This window comes from Maylandia zebra, linkage group LG6, assembly GCF_041146795.1.
Source record: "Maylandia zebra isolate NMK-2024a linkage group LG6, Mzebra_GT3a, whole genome shotgun sequence".
Classification (NCBI taxonomy): Eukaryota; Metazoa; Chordata; class Actinopteri; order Cichliformes; family Cichlidae; genus Maylandia; species Maylandia zebra.
Genome location: NC_135172.1, coordinates 32,558,155 through 32,579,866, shown reverse-complemented (window position 1 = coordinate 32,579,866; position 21,712 = coordinate 32,558,155). Strand labels below are relative to the sequence as shown.

Here is a 21,712-nt window from a genome sequence, read left to right as displayed (position 1 = left end):
AATTGTATGAATGCTCACTATTAAACACAACCAGACATTTAAGGAAAAGTAGTGTTTATTAGCAGTTAGATTTTATGCTGCCAAGACAAAATAAAAATAACAAGCACAATAGCTGTGTGGTGTAGGTCAAGTAACTGTATGGCCAGCTCCAACTCGAGATGTTATAGAGGTTGTGACAATATACAAAGGTTTGTTTATCCCTGCATTTATACATTTATATATTTTTTTAATTTGCCTTCACAGCAGATGCTTTCATTCTGAGTCAGGGAAAGAGATGGCATGAACTCATGTTTGAATTCTTATGCCAAGTCTGAGTAAAAACTATGTATTTGTAAAAAACAATACACGCATAAAACCCACAGACCCTAGGCCACAGAACTCCATTAAAAAGAAGTACATTCACTAACTAGCAAATTAGTGAAGTTGTTCTAAACTTATTTATGGCACTCTCAGCTGGTGACATAACAGGTAGTGAGATTATGGCAGTGCTGAAAAACTTCCTTCTGCTTTATAACAAGTTTCCATTAAAGGTCTTCGTCATTCATTGGATTCCAGCTTATATTTTTTTAAAGAACCGGAATCAAATGTGTTATTAACAGTCTTCTTCTGGTGGCAATTTGATCTCTGGTGGCAGCTCTGACAACGCCTGTTGCCTCTGTGTTTGAGATGCCAAAATCCAAGCCTGCAGCACTGTGTCTGCTGGGGGAGATGATGACGAGAGGTGGTGCTTTCTTAGCATGATCAGGGGAGGGTTCCTTAGTAATGTGTAAAGCAAAGCCCAACGCCTCCTGGCCCGACTGTTCACAGGGGGTTCTGAACAAACAGAAAGTGATAATAAAACAGAAGTTTGAGAAAGATCAGATGACAGAAAGGTCAAAGCAGTATAAAGGTGTCTATAAATGGAAGAGACACACAGACACACCACTGACCTGACACATTATTGTCGAATGTGGAGTAAGCAGATGAATTGTGTCTCTGCAGCGTACTTGACACCAGCATCTGACAGAAAGATACCATGACTGGGTTGTTGTGATAATGGTCAGCAAAGATCATCCCAATCCATGTAGTGTAGCCTGGATAAAAGGGGAAATACAATTATCAATATTCAGAGATACAAATTCACACACCATCAGACAGGGTATTGCAGTAACATAAGAACAAATGAGCACAAAGCTGTCATTTTACATGTCTTTTACATGTTATTTGTGAAATAACATCTTTTTTTGTTGTTTTTTTTTTTACTAGCTTTAATCAATATTTGACTGATACCAATATTTGCCTTGAGACAAAGTAACTTGTAATTCTCATTGAAATGCTGCCATCTCGTGGATGCATCTGAATGTGGTCTTCTGGACATCAAATAATATGAATGATAAAATTATTTTTCATTATTACTGCAGTATATTAAAATACCAAAGAGTTTAGGTTTGGCTGTGATCTTTTTTTCTTAACTATATGTTTTTAGTTGAATCTAAGCTTACCAGCATCCATGTTCTCATACCCCCGCTGCATAATAGTTCGGTCTATGCGAGACACCAACCATGTTCCCACCACAATGCTTAAAAGAAGCCTCAGTATGCAGGTGGTCATCCCCATAACCACGTTGTAGAAAAAGAAGAAGTAGTTGAAGCAGTGAAATGCCTTCCTAAAAAGGGGGAAATTGTGATTTCAAGTTAATGTGCTTTGAGTTAAATTCTTTTGTCTTATTAATATTTGAAAAAAATTGTTAAGTGATGTTAGCATTGGAAATCAATATATATCTATTAACTATTAAATATTAACTATAATTCTTTATGACTCTGGTGGTCATCTGGTTGCTTGTGAATATGCAAATCTCCTTGAAAAAGTGCCAATAATGCTTTCATACTACTTTAAATATTTTGTATCTGCTATCTAATGAGCCACTTACTGAGTATGTGAGATTTACGAGAGATTTTGGGATTTTTAAAATGCCTTTTGCCATTTTTCTACCACGATGAATTGCTGGCAAATGAAAGATCTGAGTGTTGGTGTGACTCAAGAACACACTTTATATGAGATACACCTACCTGTTGTTGAGGGCTAGAGGTTTCTCTTTGTCTGTGGCATCTATTTTGTTCTGAAGGAAGAAGATCTGAACCAAAATTATTTGAAGAATCACCAGGCTAATTACAATGCAGATGGTCAGACTAAAAGAGACACAGAAAAACATTAAAGGTCAGCCAGAGTGCACATTAATTTATATATGTAATCATAGCAACACACTTATAGAAAGAAAAACAGCCTTACAATATAGTTCCCAGTGTGGAGAGCATGCTAAGCACTTTCCCATTCAGTATAGGAAGAACCACCACGTAAGCAATCAGCAAAGCAAACAGGAAGTGGACAAAATGGACAATCAGGTAGCCTAAAAAAAGCAGAAATAATTAACAACTGTAAAAATATTTTCCTTATAATAGCTGCCTGTATAATAAGTCAGACAGCTTTTCTGTGATTAATTTCATCTATTGGCATAGATTACATCTACATAGATTTGCATTTTGATGAAAGCTACTGTATGAAAATGATTCTTAAGATTTGGTTCTCAAGTCCTAATACAGGATGTCCTATTTAGATCAGGCCAGTTGTCCTTGTTTTGAAAGTTTACGGTAAGAAAAGCTTACCCCACAGTGTGAAAGCGATTTGCCAGCCCGAGTATCTTGCAATGGAAGCCTGGTAAAATTCATGGCACAAACATTTTTGTGTACTTTGTTAAGAATGCAATAATTTAAAATCACTTCAACTCTACAGTATGCGTGTTTGCATCCAAGTGTTTTGCTTACCACACTCGTAGCAGATCTAGGCTTATGAAACTTCTCAGGAAGAAATACTTTCTGTCCTTTCCAGAGCCTCCTTAAGTGTTTCCTAAAGCAACAGTAAGCTCATTAAATTACAGACAAATTCAGATCTGTTTGTCTGCTTGCTGGTAGTAGAAATGGTAGTCTTGCTGTAAACTAAATATAGCTAACAGTCATTATACCCGTTTCTTAAATTTCTTACCTGTAACATGCCAAAACATGGAAGGTGTAGGCAACAGAGTTAAGACTGGCAAAGATGGTGGTGGCTAGCCAGGATTCTTAAATAAACAAACAAACATAAATTCAAACATACATAACTTTATATTACTGTATATTACTTTGTATTCTTATAAATGGCGATGACCATTGTGTTCCTAATATTTAACAAAAATATTATTCAATTTTCTAATAGAGGTTTATTTGGTAATTCCTACTGGCAATATTAACTCTCAAAACAGCAGGAAATAAAATGTGTCTGATATCCACTTTACACATAATATGTGATATTAATCACAGGGTTCATAAATGCTCCCCCTTTAAAAGTCTGAAGGGACTACTTACTCCTGGCCACAACGATAAATTCTTCCAGCTGTGGTACCATGTATCCCAGGGATTCTGTCTCGTTACATGCAGTAACCACATCTTTCAGTGTATTTTTCCAAGTTTCAATTTTGTCAAAAGTAGAACTACTGACACTGTAGTCTGCTAGTGTCATCTAAAGGAATGGAAAAGATAAATGAATATAGGAGTCCCCGCAGAAGAAGTATAAATCATTTAAATAACACCAAACAAAGGGAATCAATTAGACAATTCAAGAAAATCATAAAATATATTTTTCCGTACCGTATATAGGCCTATTAGGGATATTACAACAGTGCCAATGATTCTGCTGGGATACTTGAAGTGGGGGTCCCACTCATAAACCCTCCTTTGGAACCAGGTAAGTGGCATACTGCAACACAAACATGGATGAAAAGTTTCAATTTGTCCTGTTCTTAGGTTCAATAGCAGCTGCAGCATTTTTTTAACAGCACTGAAAATTCTCTACAGAACTGTGACACGTGTGATTTTCAATTAGCTGGATTGTTAACTCTCACATTTTTGATACTAAAACCTTTTGAAATGGCTTGAACACAGCAGACTGGACTTTAAATCAGTCTGAAACTCGGTTTCTATAAAATGCAGTCATTAAAACTTAACATCCAATGTTGAGTCACATTTTATATTAGAATGAAACTAGGATACCCTGAAGATTTGTAAAAATACAAATACTGGTGACACTCTTGATGGAGGAGATTGAACAACATCTACCTATTCGGAACCATGATAACAGATGCATGCTGTCTATGCAATGAGGTGGGGATGTCTATTCTGTTCTCTATTTTGTTCTCAAACTGATCTCACTTTAGCGGCTCAGTATCAGTATGGGTGGAGTTCCTTTTTCTCCTCCATTGTTCTACCTCTCTGACCTGTCTTCCCCATGTGATGTCTGTGTAATGTCTGTACGGGAGGAAGGGTAAGATGGCGCTGGTTGCCAGCAGCCTTAAACCAATTTCATTCGTGTACACGAGTGGGTGTATTTACCTATGTCCGGGTGTCTTTTGCAGCAGTCTCTTAACATGCTGAACCTGGTGTCGCTCAGTTAGCTCTGCAGAGTCCTGGCAACAGATTCAGACATTCATACTCGGACAAAATTCACTATATTCATAAAAAATTGTAACTTTCTAATCTATTATGAAAAAAAAACTTTATTAAGATAGCAACTGACATTGACTTCAACCAAGGCAGCTACTATCTGGGTAGTATTCATTTTATTATCTTTGTATTTTTAATGTATGAATTTTGTTTTCTTTGTTCTTTTTTTAAAATGTATGGAAGTTTGTACTGCAGGCTATTGTTGTTTGCTCTGCTGAAGCCCATTTCAATAGAGAATACCTGACATAATTTTTATTGTAATTATTTTTAGTAAAATGTGTATGTGTGTTGAAAATACAAACTACACTGGTAAGAATAATAGTTTGTGTGATGAGGTAATGAGACTTTTTGTCCATTTTTAACCAATAAATCATTAAGTTCAACTTGAAGACCTTGGTGAATGTAAGTCAAATTTTAATGTAATGTTAACACATCCCCACTCTACACCCTTACAAAGTTTTATCAGAATTTAAAAAATATGTGAGCTATTGTGTTTACAGGCAGAATGGGGCACATGCACACACATTCGCTACCAACAACATAATATTCTTGATGGCAGTAATGACGTTATGTTGTACACGTATTTAGTAGGAATCATCACAATCCATGTATTGGTATTTCTGACCTCTTGTTCCATGTGCAGGCGTATTCGAATAGCTTTGACCAGGATGTAAATAAATCGCCCGAAGAGGAAGATGAGGGAGAGCATACGGGGCCACTGGGAAATCACCTTTTGGTATTTACCCAGTATCTTTAAAAACCATAAACACAGACAATCATAAATGTGTTCTTCAAAGCTTAATGCACTAGGCAACTTCATAGCTAAATGTTCAGCAGAGTTTGAATGCCTTTAATTAACATGGGTCGAATATTGTGAAAGCTTGATGGACGGTACATTGCTGGGTTTCCTACCTTACCACTGGGACAAGTGACTGTTTCCCAGGCTGTAATTCCTATCCTACAACAAATTCAAATTCAAATTTTATTTGTCACGTACACAGTCATACACAGTACGATATGTAGTGAAATGCTTGGACAACTGCTCGTGACCTAAAGAAAACAAAAAAAGGAAAAGGCTATGAATAAGATAGGAAATAAATATGAAAAATTAAAAAGGGTAAATTTAACTAGGAAGGAATAGAATATAAATTAAGGTTAAAAATGAAATAACTGTACAACACAAATTAGAATGAAGGGTAAATTTAACTGGGAAGAATAAGATAAAGATAAATATATAAATTAAAGTTGAAAATAAAATAACTGTACAACAAAATACACAATACACAATATAGAACTATATAAGAATGTATGAAGAAATCTAAATATAAATAAATATATACACAATAACAGCAGCTGTACAAGTATTAACCGGAAATGAAGAATATAGTGACCAGTGTTGTGCAAAACCAAAGTCCAGAAAGTCCAGTGTGTGTGTAAGAACTGTATGTGTGGGTCAGTACGGTACATAAAAACACAAATGTGCAATACGGTTGTTAATAAAATTAAATCACCCACACATCAACCAGTTAATCTATCTATTTAATCTCCAACTTTTTTTTATTATATTTTGTGTTTTTAGTTCCTTTTTTAAATTAACCATTAGTTTATTTTTGTTTTAGTTTATGAGAAGCTTTAAATGATGTTGTAAAACATGCATACATAGACTATGTCTGAATATTTACCAAAATAGAGAGTAGAGTATTCCCAGCACTGCCCCTGTCATTCTGAATGGTGTGGACAGACAGGCAAAGAAAGGGAAATAAACCAAGCCCACTTCTAAAGCTCCAATCAGGTACAGAAAAGCTGAGGATAACAGTCAGAACAGTGTATCTGTCAACACAATTCTTGGAAACTCTACAGTAAAAAAGTAAGAGGATAACAATGTACCTCTGGCCCAGGATGGAACAGTGAACGGGACGTAGTTTTCAGAGAACAGGAGCAAGACGCTGCTTGATACGGCCCCAAAGGCAAAGCCATAAGACCAACGATTACTGAGGCTGCCTACAGTATCCAAAGGGCTGAGGCACAATGATTAATAGAAAAACAACCATAAGTACAGAAAAAGCCATAGTGATGCTGTAGTCATACAGACACAAGTAAATGATTCTTAAAGGATGTCAGTGAAACTTAGTAGGGGATATCCCAAAAAGTTGATTCTGGTCATCTGGACGTAGCGTTTTCAGTAGGACAACGGTTTCGTCACCCATCCAAGTGACTTCTTCGGTCTCAGCTGAATGCAGGTTTCCCCAACGTTATAAACAGTGGTTTTGCATAATGACTGAAACTAGCACTACTGACAAACAACGGGCTGATGAGTAATTGTTCCCATTGTTCATCAGTGGTGCTGGTTTCAGTCATGAGAGGAAGAGTGACGAAAACTTTCTCCCACTGAAAACGAAGAACAAAATCAACTTTCTGAGAATTCCTTACCTAGATGATTGCATACTTAATTAATTTTTACACCAATACATTAGTTTAAAACTACAAACTTATGACTGATATTTACGTCTCGTTCTATTGTATAATAAAAGATAAGACACTGACTTGAGGACCCATCTGTTGTTACTACTCCTGTTGACTTACACAACTATAGCAAAACGTCGATCTAGGAATGGCAGTCTGTCGTCAATGGCCAGCCTCTGGGCTCGTTTCTGAAGGAATGACAGCACCCCTGCAATCAACACCTGGATGAAAAGATATCACATCATAAATACTATAATAAATAATAATGTCATGTTCGCATCAACTGTGTGAACAAGGAAATAGGGTGAGCGTATGGGTCTCTTATAAAGGCTTTATTTGATCCTTATATATTGCTGCACCAGTCAGTGCTGCTCACTTATTGTGGCAGCAGTTTTTTTGTATGTTGCTATGCTGTTACCCTGCATTCCCAGTAGCACTGCGCTAGTGCTACTCGTAATCCTTGGTTACACAATACTATGCAAAAGTTTAGAGTCACCCCAGACTTTCTTTTATTTTTTTTCAATGTTGTCTTCAGTAAAAGTGACTAAAGTTACCATTCAAAGTTAGAGTGCTAAGTTTTCTGTTGTGAGCACACACAACACTTATTCATTTCTTGAGTTAGGTGACAGTTTCTGGCTTGTATTTCTGGCCACTGTTGGGTGGTATAGTAAATATAATTTTTTTTTTGATAACGTAATTTAACACATTACTTGCATTACAAATATTTTTCAATTCTCTACAAAAAAAGTTAATAATAAAAAAAACACCCCACCATGGATAATAGACATCTTTTGAATAAAATAGGCCTGGCTGAAATTAAGTTGGGACACTACATACTTGAGTTGTTCAAATACAAAACAAATTTCAATTATTAAGGGAGTTTCTGAAACTCTGCATTATTAATATGGTCTTATTATAGGCAGTGTTGTAGTTGACCATGTCTAAGATCCAGTTTTAATGAATGAATAGCTTACTGCTGGTATGAGTGAAAGATGCAAGATTAGCTCCACAGACACTCTTTGGTGACAATCCTCATCCGGGGAGACCCTGGAGACACAATGATACTATGAACACAATGTAACATAATGCACTGTAACACATGACAAATTAAGGAACACCTAGTTTGTTCCCTTTTGTTCTGCTGAGTACAAATTAATTTGATAGACTAAAAAGACACCAACAGGACAGAGCCTATTTAAACTAAAGTGCTGATCTGAGTGGAATAAGCCTTACAAAACCTTACCAAAGCTTTACTTACTAAATCAGATAGAGATAAAAGAGCATTTAATAAAAAGGGTTCATAGTGCACTGATAAAGTCAGTTCAAGTTCTGTCCCTGTGTCTTTGTTTCAAACTCCTAGAATCAGTTTGTAAACTCGAACGGCGACAACAATATACAGCTGATTACAACAAAGTAAAGATCTGTAATGTAACACATTTAACATTTAGTGTTTAAAGTTTGTACTCACTCATGTTCCAGCAAGTTTCTAATCATCTTTCGATAAGTTGGTTCATTACTGTCCAGAAAACTTTGTTTCTGCTGTGCTGTAAAGATAAAGCAGGCTGTGGAGTGATCCCACTTCTCCTTTTCCTGGTTTTAGTCATGTGACTAATATGAAGTTGACCTTTGGCCTCAGGACTCAACACTTTTATAACTCTGCTGTTTTACTGTCCTCTGTGTTTTTTCTTTTTTCGTTTGGTCTCGCTCTTTGTCTGTCCAGTCCTTCCTCTTTCTGTCACTCTTTCTGCCACACACATACACTATCGACCACTGTGTTACTCAGTGAAAGGAGTGTAAACAGTTAGCTCACCCAGTTAGATAACCAAGTGTTCATTCACCTTGTGTCTTCACTTTACAAAGGAATGTTACACTGATTCCTGTCTCTAAATAACAAATCTCTTCTTTCTTTCTTCTATTCAGCATTGTCTTCACTGAAACATTTGTTCAATCTTTCGTCTGTTTCACTCTCCTTATTATTGTCTGCTTTGGTGAAATGTGAATTTGGTGGATAACAAAAGAAAATACCCCAAGCACACCGTTGAATGATATTTATTGATTGCGGTAAGTATTTAAAACAGTTGGAATCATTTCACTTGATTCTGATTGGGCCCTTGACAGTGACTTCACCAGGTGTGGAGGTCAGCAGCTCTGCTCTTTGACAATCAAAATGTCCACCTTCGTTGATCTGATAAGAAAATAATAACGACATGACTGGGATGATTTCTGTCAAATGACTTTTAGTTTAACATATGATAAAGAGTGAAAATGAGGTCATGTTAACTACAGGTCACATTTCATCTGTGAACAGAGATAAAATGTGTCAGGAGTTACCGGGTCATGAACAAACAGAAAGAGGGAGAAACAGAGACAGAGATCTTTTTTTAAAAGAAATACATCATCCTAAAATAGCATTACTTTCCTGTAGCTAAATCTGTCTGTCATTTGAGGAAGATTCAAGCCTATATAAGATAATGTTTTATTTTAATCATTATCTGATAATTTAAAAAAACCCTCACATTACCGCAGCATTGACTTTATTTTACTCAGACTCACAATATTCCCTATGTAAGGATTTTATCTTATCTTAATCCTATCTTCTATAGTTTTGTCAGTATTTTTGGCAATATTGAATAAGAGCATTGCTGCTAAATTACCTGTTCAAATGTAGAACTTTATCATTTCCCATGATATAACTATTACTTTCCTAAAAAATCACTAACATCTACATGCTTATTACTCGTAAAAATGAATCAAGAATGACCTGGAAAGCTTCATTATTTGAATCATGAAGCAATTATTTGTCTAATTTATTTTTTAATTTATTTTTTACAAACAGATGGATGTGCAAGTATTATATCCTCCTTAATGCAGGCTTGGGTGATGTTGAAGTAATGTGTGAATACTGGGAGTGTAGAGCAGCTGTGTGTACTCACTGTCTCTGGGCACACAGCTGACACTCATTTGCATAAGTGTTTCCATCGCTGCCACATACAGGAGAGAGGTTCAAAGGACACGCCACAATCTCTGCCGTGTCAGGACAAGTAGGCTGGCAGAAAGGTAAACATTTGTCATTTATATTCTATAATAGATACAATAATACTAACAACATTTCAGCAACAAAGCTGTAGCTTCAGTTAAAACAAATCCAATCCCCGAAAGTACTCAAATATAAAGTTTCTATTTAAAAATATGTCACCTTTCTCATGAGTCCAGACCTCTCTTCTGCACCTTAAAAAAACCCAAAGAAAACTTTAAAAATATATATATATTAAAAATAGTTCATATAATAGTCAAGAAATAAAGAAAGGCCAAAAAAAAAAATTTGGCCTTCAAAGAAGTAACTACACTGATTCAAACTGTGCACTAGAATGAGAAACTACTACTGCTGTATTGTTAATATGTAAAATGTTCACTAAGTGTATGAGTGCATAGAATTTAATAACTAAAGTAAAACTGACACACCTGACATAACAGCCCCATATTGCAAAATGCGTATGCATATGTAACCAAGTATTCTGTATTTCCTATTTATAATGAAGTCAACTTAACTATACTTTACAGAGATATTTTGTCTGTGACATTTGACTGTTGTTTTTGGTGATCAGTGTTGAAGCATAAACCCTTCAACTCAGTGTTGTAAAACAATAAAACTTCATTATGTCAGTGTGCTTCTACAACTGCAGCTGCTCCCCAAACTAACTAACCCCGATCTAACACAAATATAATTTCACTTAAAAGTACCCCACATACAGAAGAATGATTGTTTGTTTAGAATAGAGGGCTTTTCTTTGTTACCTGCAGTCATACAGATGAGCAGAAGTCCCAGAAAAACAACTCTCCCAGTCATGATGTTGGTGGGTGAATAACTCGGAGTGACAGGAACCCGTGAGTATGCTTCTCTTTTTAAAGGCAAATAAAATGTGTGTGTGGTGGGTGTGTATACGTGTGTGGGAACACAGCAGATGAAAATGGACACACAGACGCATGAAATCTCTAGAAACTTAGTCACCAGCACACATTAACCCACACACCCAAACATAAACTGATCTTTTGTTCATCCAGTAGCTACAAACTTCCATGTGACAAGCCCACCCTTTTTTTCTTTTTTTAATCTAGCACACAGGTACTGTGAAAGCAAAGTCAAAGTAATCACATCGTGAACCTTTTTTTTTTTTTTGAAAATGTATGAATTTATTACTGTAAAGAATAACTATACATAATGGGTAACAACCACAAACGGCCATAATACTTAAAAATGTAAACAAATAATAATATTGAGCATGAGAAGAGAAAAATCCCTACCTTAGTACTGTCTCGCTCTCTCGTTAACTTGCTACTATCTCTGCTTTTGACTATTTCACTCATTTCTCACGATCACATGTAAGCCTTTGTTCTCTATTTCAAGTTTCAAACAAATCGTTTTATGCAGTGGATTAACTTTGTTTTGTCTGTATTCCAGTGCAGAGATTTGTTTTTACATGTCTCTTTTGCCATGATTTCCACTTTAAAATAGTTGAAATAAAAGACTATACTAAACCTATAAAGTGCTCAAATTTAAAACAGGGGTTTGGTGGGATGGGGATCAGACCCTTTGTGTTGGTAACAGAGTCAGCCCCAGAGCAGTTATCCCCGAGATATTGGAACCCCCTTCCGAGATTCCGCGTGAAACAGAGCACCTGTTATCACCTTAAAGCCTGGATTGGACTTCTGAACTATAAAGCATTACAAGCATAAGTATTAATTGACATGGTCCTCGATTTTAGCCTGGCTTACTGACTAGCTCTTATAAACAAAATATCTCAACAGCTTGTCCTATATCAGAGCTACTGACAGCACAGATACCTTCAGTGTGGCAGTTTATGGACGTGGACAGAGTAGAATTTGGCAACATGACCAGAGGATAGAAAGAACTTGCAGTCTAAATAAGACTGAATGAGAGCACAAGTTTGTTTCACGCTGTTGACAATGAGAATAGGAGGATTTTGACTGAGCTGATGGATAAAAGCACAACACAAACTTTAAAAAACATTTGCCTCCTCCAGATTATGCTGGTTGGTTAAGGATACATATTCATCTTCATTTGGCACAGATACTGTTTGTTCACTCCACTGGTAACATCTTTTTTTTCGACTTGACGTCACAAAATTGCTACTGTACATAATATCCACATCGGCACTGGCTCAGGTCTGAAAAGCTTCCGTGGTACCCTCGCACTGATGTTTATAAAAGCACATCCTGGTCACACTCAGATCTGGCGGCATGCTTTGGTACACAGAAAAAAGGCCAGACAGTCCAGGTGTGTGGCCCATTGGAAAGCATGCACTATATATTTCCATTTGACTTTCAAAAATTCTTCAGTAATCCTTAGCCCTCCTTTGTCCGAACAGGACAGAGTGAGTAACAACAAGCCAGCATAGCAGACTGTACATCTTGTGCATATAACAAAGAACCACAAGATTTTTTTTGTTGTTGTTGTTGTTTTTTCACGATGAAGGACACACTTTAAAACAAAACAGTCAAGTTTCTCTATACACACAAAGAAATTGGGCTTTTTTTGTGCTTTGATGCATGTTGGTATCTGTCTTATACATTCCTTGGCAGCCTACATACATTGTTGTTTTAATGGAGTGCTCAAATTTCTGTCTCCACCAGTTTAGGCACTATGCTGGACAATGTCAAGGACACCAAGTACGACAAATAAAAACAAAACAACTTGGTTAGCAGTTCTTAATTGTTATTTGAAGAAAAGTAACTCTGTCAAGGTTATGTTTGCCTGGAGGAATTAAATTACCTTTAAAAATGTAATTAGTAAAAATTACTATGCTGATGATTGCACATTTGTGACTAAAAGTGGATTGTAAAAGCTTTTTTTTTAACCATCATTTGATATAGAAAAAAATCCCCCAAACTGCGCTTGGTAATGAAAAGAAATCTAGAAAGGTTTGACCCTGAATAAAAAAGCAGTCAGTCTGTTTTTAACCAGGTTAAAAAGGTTGAACAGATTTAACAGCTGGCAGTGACTGATCCAAATTTGTTTTTTTATATCATCCTGATTTCTCCATACAGGCAAATATATTAACACCCTCACTGACCACAGCTAACTACTTTAGGAAAGGGGTTTAAAACTGAGAGATCTTCTGCCGTCCCCTGGGTCTTGCCCATTGAGTGGGTAGCTAGGCTACACATGCTTTCCAGTCTAATACAGCATTAAAATTCTGCTGTCAGTTCAAGTGTTCTGAGTCTTTCCTTTCTTTCTGTCAATCTAGTGAAGGAGAAGCACCTGTCTCCTACCCTCACAGAAATATCTCGTCATCTTAAACATAATTATATATATATTTCTTGCATTGATTTGCATTGAGCTTTCATTGTTTCAGTGTCTGTCACAATACCTGCAGTCTCTGCCTTTTCAAGAGGCTGTGCATTGAAATGCAGGTCCACTGAGAAATGATGACAATTGAAAAAGACTAAAAAGTAGAAAAAAAAAATGAACGCAGTCTGTCTCCCCAGAGTTTAGTGGTCCATCTTTTCTCGGTCGTGGGGAGGGTGGGCGAAGCATTGCAACTCCCACAGATGGTATGTTGTGGAATCAGACACAGCTCTCCCTGGTCTTGTTGTCTGTGAGAAAAGAGTTCAGCTGGGAAATGTCCACTACAACAGCGTCCCGCTTGCTCAGATGGACATCTTTCAAGTGGTCCTCGTCACTTTGGTCCTTGGCAAAATTTACGAACACCTGGAAAAGGAGGGCGAAGAAGAGGAAAAACAAATGAGCATGCTTAAATTGAAGTTGGATGTTCATAATGATTGTTTGTAAGTTTGCTTACTTGGTCTAAAGTGGTCTGAGAAACAGAGTAGTCCTCTATGCTGAGAGCCTCTTTGTTCTTTGAGAGCAGGGAGAAGATTCGGGCGAGAGAGGTGAGGGATGAGGGAAGCTGGTACTGGAGCATGTTGCGGTGCTTCTCCTTCAACGTGCTCCCTGGTAGCTCCCTTTCTATGAAGTCCATTACTGGCCTAAGGTCTGGGTCTGGTCCCGCCACCCGTAGGATGATTGTGTAGCCATCTCCAAATCTAACAAGTATATTAAATATATATACATTCAGTTTTTTTCCCCTGCTATGGGGCTGAAGACCAGTCTTTCCTTCATATGAATCAGCTGACAGAAATACAGAATCAGGATTGCTGCCATATATAGTCATAAACATAAAATAATACCATTAATCTTGCTAAAAGTGTAAAACGACTTTTTGTGAGCTACAATGTTGTGAGAGGTGATTTTTTGTGGTCTGACCTGTTTTTGAGATGCTGCACGCTGCCCAGACAGCGGAACCTGCCGTTGACCATGATGGCCATCCTGGTGCAAAGAGCTTCACACTCCTCCATACTATTACAAGACACATAAGAAAGATATTCATAAGGGGGGAATTAGAAAAAAAAGAAAAAAAAAGAAAGAATGTCCAGGTAAACAAACACATGGACCGGAAGGGCCTGTCGAACCTGTGAGAGGTCAGGACTACAGATCGCCCCTCTTTGATGATGCTCAGGATGGCGTTCCAGAGAGCACGACGTGCCTTGGGGTCCATGCCTGTAGTTGGTTCATCCTGCGAACATGTAAGAGCAGGTACTCAGCTGCTGCTACACAATCATATTTACGAGACAGTTCACTGACTTTAGGAGCTTTAACATTCAGCAATGCTTTATTATTATTGTTATTATTAGTTTCACTGACCAGAAACACAACAGGTGGTCCTCCTATTAGAGCAATAGCAGTAGACAGTTTCCTCATATTTCCTCCACTGTAGCTGCCAGCTGCCTTGTCCACATACTTCATCAAACCCAGTTTACGGATGCCCCAGTCTGCCACCTAGTGGAGGGTTAGAGTTTTGCGTGTGTTAAACTGACTTCTGGCTGAAACATCATATCATGGCTGAAAGTGTTATCATTATCAGGTAAAGTGTCTAGTTGAAATATAAAATAGGAAAAAAACCCAAACAAACAACAACACTGCACAAGTAGAATTATAGGTGTAGTTTACGTGTAAAAGGCAAATATGTATCACGTGTGTATGCTTGTTGCTGACCTCACAGACTTCCTTCTCGGGCACTCCTCTCAGGATAGCATAAAACTCGAGATGCTCTCTGCCAGTCAGTAGGTCATTGATAGCATCAAACTGAGGACAGTAGCCCATGTTCTGATGGACTTCATCTATCTCTGTGGTTACACTGCAGTAAGAGAAAATAGATTAAAGTGGTTTTTTTAAGTGATTTGAAGAAAGAAAAAGAAACCTGAAATGTAACACCTTTTCATGAATTAAGTAGTGTTGTAATCTACATAGTGTCGTATGATATGACGTCTTTTCTTGTCTCTCACCTCTTGCCAGCCAGGTAGGCCTCGCCACTTGTTACCACAGAATCTCCTGTCAGCATTTTGAAGGTGCTGGTTTTTCCTGCTCCATTCACCCCCAGCAAACCAAAACACTGCAGGAAAGAGGAAGAATATATTCTACTTAATATTTCACATTCAAAATGCCATTTGCTAATCCTTAACTGAAAAAGAAATTACTCATCCTCATATGTATAAAAGCTAAAAGACAGCAATACCTCTCCAGGAGGGATGCCAACACACAGCCGGTCCACTGCTGGCTTCTGTTTACGCTTGTAAATCTTGGTGAGCTGTCTGAGCTCCAGGATGTCTGACTGTCCTCCACCGCTGAGGATCCGCTGTCGCTCTCTTGCCACATCCTCGTCTTCCTCTCCGATGGGCTTCAGATGACTAGTGGATGACCTGAAAGTTACGGAGGAAAGGAGTTAAGTCTGAGTGTTGTGATATGGAGAACAAAGTTTAATGCATTTAAAACAGAATAATCACATGTATGTAATAAGTTTCCCCCACCTGGCCTTGAAGCAGAAGTGATACTGAATGAGGACGGTTATACAGAAGAAGACAACACCCTCAATGGCCATTGCAAACAAGTTCTTTCCAACCATGTCCCAGGCCAGAGGAGAGCGGAACCGGTTTTCACCTACAACAGGACATACATTTTAGGAACAAACACTTATTTTTCGTACCTTGTCAAAAACTAATAAGAACACATTTATTGCTGTAGTTAACAACTGCCTGCTGTGTTTACCGAATCTCTCCAGAGCATCAGCCATTGCTTGATTCTTCACCATGTCAATAAGTCCTCTTCCCAAGCAGAAGTGAGGGAAGATGAGGAACACATTCTTCAGGATATCATTAATGCCACCGATTTCCTGAAGGAGGAATGAAGGCAGCATTTAGCCAAGAAAGGTTGAAAATTCAATGTCAGTCATTCAAAAACCTGCAACTCTAGATATTTTTGAGTAATTCCTTACAAATTTACAAGTCTCCTGCTACTAATAACTGCTTACATTGCTTCCAAACAGCTCGAGAACAAATGTGGACACGCTGCCGTTGATTCCTATCAGTATGTTGACGCTAGTAAGAACCACGTAGGCTGTGCTGGGTATTTTAAAGAAAAATGAAGCTGGGTACATCAGAGGGGTGATTGACCATCTGAAAAAAGACACAAACAGAATTTTATATGAAAACAGGTTAAAGATAAACAAAAACGGAAAGAGACAAAGAAATTGTGTTTGTGCCTAATTTACCCATATAGTAGCAGCAGCAGAGCCAGCACAGGCAGATTGGTGGAGGAGACGTAGGCGTCTTGTTGGAAACACACAAAGATGATGATCACCAGTGTGGCGGGAACGATGTAGTTACACTGCAAATGGGATAAAAAAATGTACTTTCAATAAGCTAGATGTTGTATCACGACTGTGGTTTTCAAGTCTTTTTCAAGTCTTGAGCCAAATGAACCTTAAGTTTCGAAAAACTAAAATGACTTACCATATCCCAGACAAAGTTGGCCAGCCAGTAGAGGAAGGGTTGTACTCCACTAATGAAGTGCATGTGTTTAGCCTTGTTCACTCTCTCTTGGATGAGAAAGACCACAAAACTGGCGGGCACAAAGGACATGGCGAAGATGACGCAAATGGACACGAGCACGTCCACCGATGTTGTCATCCTGGAAAAGAAATAACAAAAGACACAACGGGAGTAAGGAGAGGCCAAAGAGATAGTTAAACCTTTGAATTCAGCACTGTAGTCACTGTAATACTCACAACGCGACTTGTGAGAGCTGCTCCTTGGTGAGGTTGAGTGGATGATTGTAGGCAGTGATGCCAAACTTTGTGGGGTCTTTTCCACCTGGCAGACTGACCCGTAGAATGGCGTTGTTCATCACATTGAGGAAGGAACCAATGCTGTGCCAGCCTTTGTTGTTAAACCAAATCTGCATTAAGAGAGGCAATTGTGAGAGTTTCACTTGATGTAACATTAGAGACTAAATAAAAGGAGCTTAGACATAAAACAGCAGCTTGGAGATCAGCTAAGTGTTACAAGTCTGTAAGAGTAAAGAAAGTCTACAGCATTCATTTATTTTACCCCCTCTTGAGCACTTATTATCTTTCCACAGTCAAAGTAGCACTTAAAAAAACCCACTTAGGTTCTAATGTTATAGTGCATTTGCTGTTATTTTGGACACCAAATAGTGCCAGACACCATTTGCATTTAAAATGTGAAAGTACAAGTACAAGAAAAATACACATTACTTGATACTCTGTAAGAAAGAAAACATAGGGCAATAAATCTCACCAATGTGGAGGGGAATCTATGTAATGTTCATTATCTATGACATACTCAACATAAATAGCATGTAGGTTGAGTACTACACATTTTGTGTGCAAGCTGCAGGTTTAACAATGGCACTGTTGAAGGAATTGATCAAGGAGGCTTAACTGTAATGTCCAGAGCCACGTGCTGTTGTATAACTGCTGTCTCGTGTGTGCATGTGTGCGTGTGTGTGCTAACCTTGACGTTATTCTTGGTGTCCAATCCTTGGATGAAACTGGAAAGACTGTGAAAGAAACGATCTGCTGCAGCTCCCTGGAGAATGGGCGAGGCAGCAGACAGAAGAAGTGAGCCAAGTCTTTTTTAGCACATGTGTAAACTGACACTGCTCAGACTTGTAATAAGATACCATGTTTATCATCAGTACAGCTGTAATTATAACAGCACAGACAGACCCCCTGTAAGAGTCTTATCCCGACAAAATCAAAGCAGGCCATTATGGAACGGTTTATGGATTATGTAGTACATAATGTAATAAAATCTCTTACTCTTTCAAGATGGAAACGTCTCCTCAGCTGAGCAATTGCCCGATCAGTTTCATCTGCGTGGGCCAGAAATTGTGAACTCCTTGCACCTAATGAGAATCCGCCATATCTGCAATAGATTACAGCCATTTTAATACTTTGAAAGGACACAGCGGAGAAGCACTCACTCAGTATTATTGATTTGTGAAGGAACTAAAGATGCATCATGTCTGTTACTGTACCTGAACTCGTTGACCCAGATCTTGTTCTTCAGGCTGTAAGAAAGGAAAAGAAATTACTCAGTGCTTGATAGTTGCTTGAATGAGAACAATCTGCATTAAAAAAAAATCAAGGTAAATAATAATAACATGTCAGAGGAGTGTTACCTCTTGCCAATGATCTGAGCGTAGGTCTTAACCAGATAGTCTGAAACGTTTCTGCCTGTCAAATTCTGCAGAGTGTCTGTCTCACTGAGCTTCATCTGGATACAAAAACAGACAAATCAGTTATTTCGTGTTCATTATTCATCTAGTTGGTTGCTCACACTTATTATATGACTTTTGTTTTAACTGGTTTTAGATTTTATTTGCCATCTCAATTTCAATTATTTATTTATACAGAGCCAAATCACAACAACAGTCGCCTCAAGGTAATTTATGTTGTAAAGTAAAGACCCTAGAATAATACAAAGAAAACAGAGAAAATATAATCATATGACCCCCTATGAGCAAGTGCTTTGGTAACAATGAGAAGGAAAGAACCCTAACCTGTGGTGGTGGAAGCCCCCCAGCTCCAGATGGACACTCGGGCAGCATCCTCTTGCGCCCTTCGCAGCTGCACTCACACAATGGAGACGGATTCTGCATGGTCCAATTTCCTTTGTCAAACATGTCCTTCACACTTTGAGAGACTTGAGGGACCGACCACTCATCTTGAACTGCAGTGCAGGGAATGTCCCTGGAGCATAAAGAGGGCGCTCATATTAAAATCTCCAATTTGTCCATATGCATTAAGCATTCTTCCTGAAATTCTGACTGATTCTTACACGATCTATAATATAGATCTAAATATTTTTCCTAAATGTAAGTTAACTCACGGTATTGGCTGTCCTTCCATGCAGCGTGTTCCAAAGCCAGGTTCTGCTGTCAGAGCTCCAAGCAGATTGTTGGTATGAGGGTCTTCAGGCATGTCATTACTGCAAAGGCACAAACAAAACACATTCCTTTTAATAACACATGCCATTTTAAACTATCTCTAAAAGTAGGAGAAATACATGTTAAAAGAACATCGTCACAAAATTCTACTTAGCATTTACAGCTTTGGTAAGAACACTAAAGGATAGGCAGCGTTATGTAACGTTTTACATCTTTAATGGGCTGAGAAAAATGGGCTATTTTGCAAAACAATGGATTAAAGTTCTTTGCAGACAGATTTTATCTTACCTGATGAAGGTAAACTGTTCTCCATACATGCCAGGATCCAGAGCCAGGCTGGGGTACTTTCCAAATGGAGGAACGATCAGGCTGAAGACCAAGGCAATACACACAAACACTGCCGGAAGCACAATCTGAAAGATAACAGCACTGATGTTAAAAGAGAAAAATACAGCTATTATTTTATAGAATCAGAATCAGCATCAGAAAGACTTTTATTTATCCCCAAGGGGCAATTAAGTTAGTAGTTAGGAAGAGCCTCATGATTGAGCGAGGCATAAACATTCATATAATGGCTAGCACTGTGTGTAGAGCCCATATATGTGGGTTTAATGCCAGTATACCTGGGCAAAAAAGCCCTTCCTAGAGCGTCGAGCATAGAGGAATCGTTTCCACAGTAGTGCTACAAACTGCTGTCTCTTCAGACTCCAGCCTTTCACTTGGTATGACCCTTTGCCATCTGTTCCACTAAGCCAGTCGGTCTCACGGGATTCTGAACACAGACAACATGATACCCATCAGCAAAACTGCAGTGTGACAACATGGAAACATAACTTGTGACACATGGATTGTAATAACTTAATGTCTGCAAATTTGTAATTTTGTTTATATTTATATATCTGGTAAAATGAAACTTTAGGTACAAGCATAGGCTAAAAGATTTGATGAATGATAGCGAAAAAGATCTTTGCTATCACTGCACTTCATGCTGGGTAATCCATTTCTACCTGGGTCACCTTCAGAGTCATTGAAATCAAAGTCATCCTCAGTGAAGGGTTTCAGGCAGCTCTGGTGATCTCCGAACGCATGACGACGACGGGTTCTGGTGGGCACGACTCCATCTGCAGCCACATGAGAATCAGTGAGCTGAGCTAAACTATTTAAATTCCATTGTTTTGTCTTTTCTATGTTCCCTGATGCTTCTTATTTAAGACTCAGTGTACACAGCATTTAATTTCTAATTATTTCATCTAATGTTTACCAACAAATGGTGTTATAATGTAGATTGCATAGGAGACGTTAGGTGTGGAAATGTTGGAATAAATATCCCAGATTTACCTGAGAGCTCAACTGAATCCACTCCACTGTCCTCAGCCACTTTCAAGAAAATCTGAAGAGTTAGAGGGAAATAAATTAAAATACTGGCTAAGGTGAAAACAGACTGCAAAAAATAATGCAAATGACATATAAATATGTAAAAAAGTTAACTCCAACCAAATGAAAATGTAGTATCTTACTTCTTCTAGGGTGGTATCAGATATTCCATAACTTGAGATTCCCAAGTCAGTCAGTCGGTCATCAAGCTCATGAAAGAGCTCCACAAAGGCGCCATCTTTTGCAGCCTGGTAGGGCAAGACATAGGCGAGTTCATGGCCGAGATCCTCCACCAGGCGAGCCTCAGGGACATGCTTGAAAATCACATTGGAAATGAGGGAGACATCTGTGGGGAAGAAAAAGCAGAGAGAGTGAGAAGTTAGTAAACGGACAGAGGTCATTTTACATTACAGCTTTCCTTTTTGGAGCTCAAACTGATAATGTGGGCTTAATTTTATAAGAAAGACAGCCACTTTGTTATTGATTCTTACCAATAGTAGTGGTTTCACTTTCTGGTTCACTGCCAAGACCAGCATCTGAACTGCTTTCTGATACATTGTCCTCCTGTTTAAAAGACAAGACAATGTTAAGGGGGAAGACTAAATCAGTTGTCCTTCATTAGCAATCAGCATGTATATTTTCTATTTTACTATAGTAGAGTATATTTCTGTATTAATGATACAGAAAGTTTTTTTTTCTTCATTTGAAAAAGCTTAATATTGCTTTTTACATTTCTTGTACCTTTTCTGTTTTCTTGCTATAGGAGACTGTGCTGGCAGAATTCCTGCATGACTGTAGTGTCAAGTCATAGTCTCTCTTGACCAGGGTCAGGTAGTAGCCTGTCCCCAAGTGGGTCTTCAGGAAAAGAGAGGAGCCTACGCAACACAGCTTCCCGTGCGAAATGATGGCAATGCGGTCACCCAGGATGTCAGCCTCGTCCATGTGATGAGTGGACAGGATGATAGTGCGGCCTAAGAATAGAAAAAACTGAATTTGTCATTTCATTCTTGGGGGTGGATTTCTTGACTCAAATTCT

The 21,712-nt window shown here is 38.2% G+C and overlaps 2 protein-coding genes across 4 annotated transcripts in view; both read right to left on the bottom strand.

The window, feature by feature from the left end:
* Nucleotides 1–37: 37 nt before the first annotated feature.
* Nucleotides 38–9,111, bottom strand: stra6l (STRA6-like). The gene is made up of 18 exons (XM_012918139.5): nucleotides 8,443–9,111; nucleotides 7,949–8,021; nucleotides 7,095–7,195; nucleotides 6,399–6,529; nucleotides 6,194–6,314; nucleotides 5,424–5,469; nucleotides 5,137–5,262; nucleotides 4,401–4,474; nucleotides 3,660–3,768; nucleotides 3,378–3,531; nucleotides 3,019–3,094; nucleotides 2,802–2,883; nucleotides 2,643–2,691; nucleotides 2,269–2,386; nucleotides 2,049–2,168; nucleotides 1,482–1,645; nucleotides 930–1,073; nucleotides 38–813 (listed from the first exon to the last, which is right to left on the bottom strand). Exons 1-18 carry the CDS (start codon nucleotides 8,466–8,468, stop codon nucleotides 593–595), a joined length of 1,935 nt encoding a protein of 644 aa, XP_012773593.1. The 5' UTR covers nucleotides 8,469–9,111; the 3' UTR covers nucleotides 38–592.
* A 1,954-nt stretch (nucleotides 9,112–11,065) lies between these two features.
* Nucleotides 11,066–21,712, bottom strand: part of LOC101484083 (phospholipid-transporting ATPase ABCA1) — a 35,384-nt gene continuing 24,737 nt past the window's right edge. For 2 of the 3 annotated variants that reach the window (XM_004539189.4, XM_004539190.6), the window contains exons 23-49: nucleotides 21,418–21,647; nucleotides 21,168–21,240; nucleotides 20,820–21,022; nucleotides 20,641–20,692; nucleotides 20,310–20,423; nucleotides 19,926–20,074; nucleotides 19,591–19,715; nucleotides 19,245–19,343; nucleotides 18,916–19,105; nucleotides 18,535–18,629; nucleotides 18,391–18,423; nucleotides 18,173–18,278; nucleotides 17,865–17,939; nucleotides 17,117–17,286; nucleotides 16,842–17,019; nucleotides 16,601–16,716; nucleotides 16,361–16,505; nucleotides 16,099–16,222; nucleotides 15,861–15,990; nucleotides 15,569–15,752; nucleotides 15,339–15,445; nucleotides 15,049–15,190; nucleotides 14,698–14,832; nucleotides 14,466–14,569; nucleotides 14,260–14,352; nucleotides 13,796–14,039; nucleotides 11,066–13,704 (exon numbers count right to left, since the gene is read on the bottom strand). In XM_004539189.4, coding sequence (XP_004539246.2) covers nucleotides 13,561–13,704; nucleotides 13,796–14,039; nucleotides 14,260–14,352; nucleotides 14,466–14,569; nucleotides 14,698–14,832; nucleotides 15,049–15,190; nucleotides 15,339–15,445; nucleotides 15,569–15,752; nucleotides 15,861–15,990; nucleotides 16,099–16,222; nucleotides 16,361–16,505; nucleotides 16,601–16,716; nucleotides 16,842–17,019; nucleotides 17,117–17,286; nucleotides 17,865–17,939; nucleotides 18,173–18,278; nucleotides 18,391–18,423; nucleotides 18,535–18,629; nucleotides 18,916–19,105; nucleotides 19,245–19,343; nucleotides 19,591–19,715; nucleotides 19,926–20,074; nucleotides 20,310–20,423; nucleotides 20,641–20,692; nucleotides 20,820–21,022; nucleotides 21,168–21,240; nucleotides 21,418–21,647 — 3,560 coding nt within the window. In that variant the 3' untranslated portion in view covers nucleotides 11,066–13,560. The remainder of the gene's footprint in view (nucleotides 13,705–13,795; nucleotides 14,040–14,259; nucleotides 14,353–14,465; nucleotides 14,570–14,697; nucleotides 14,833–15,048; nucleotides 15,191–15,338; nucleotides 15,446–15,568; nucleotides 15,753–15,860; nucleotides 15,991–16,098; nucleotides 16,223–16,360; nucleotides 16,506–16,600; nucleotides 16,717–16,841; nucleotides 17,020–17,116; nucleotides 17,287–17,864; nucleotides 17,940–18,172; nucleotides 18,279–18,390; nucleotides 18,424–18,534; nucleotides 18,630–18,915; nucleotides 19,106–19,244; nucleotides 19,344–19,590; nucleotides 19,716–19,925; nucleotides 20,075–20,309; nucleotides 20,424–20,640; nucleotides 20,693–20,819; nucleotides 21,023–21,167; nucleotides 21,241–21,417; nucleotides 21,648–21,712) is intronic. The other variant, XM_012918582.3, reaches the window with a different exon arrangement.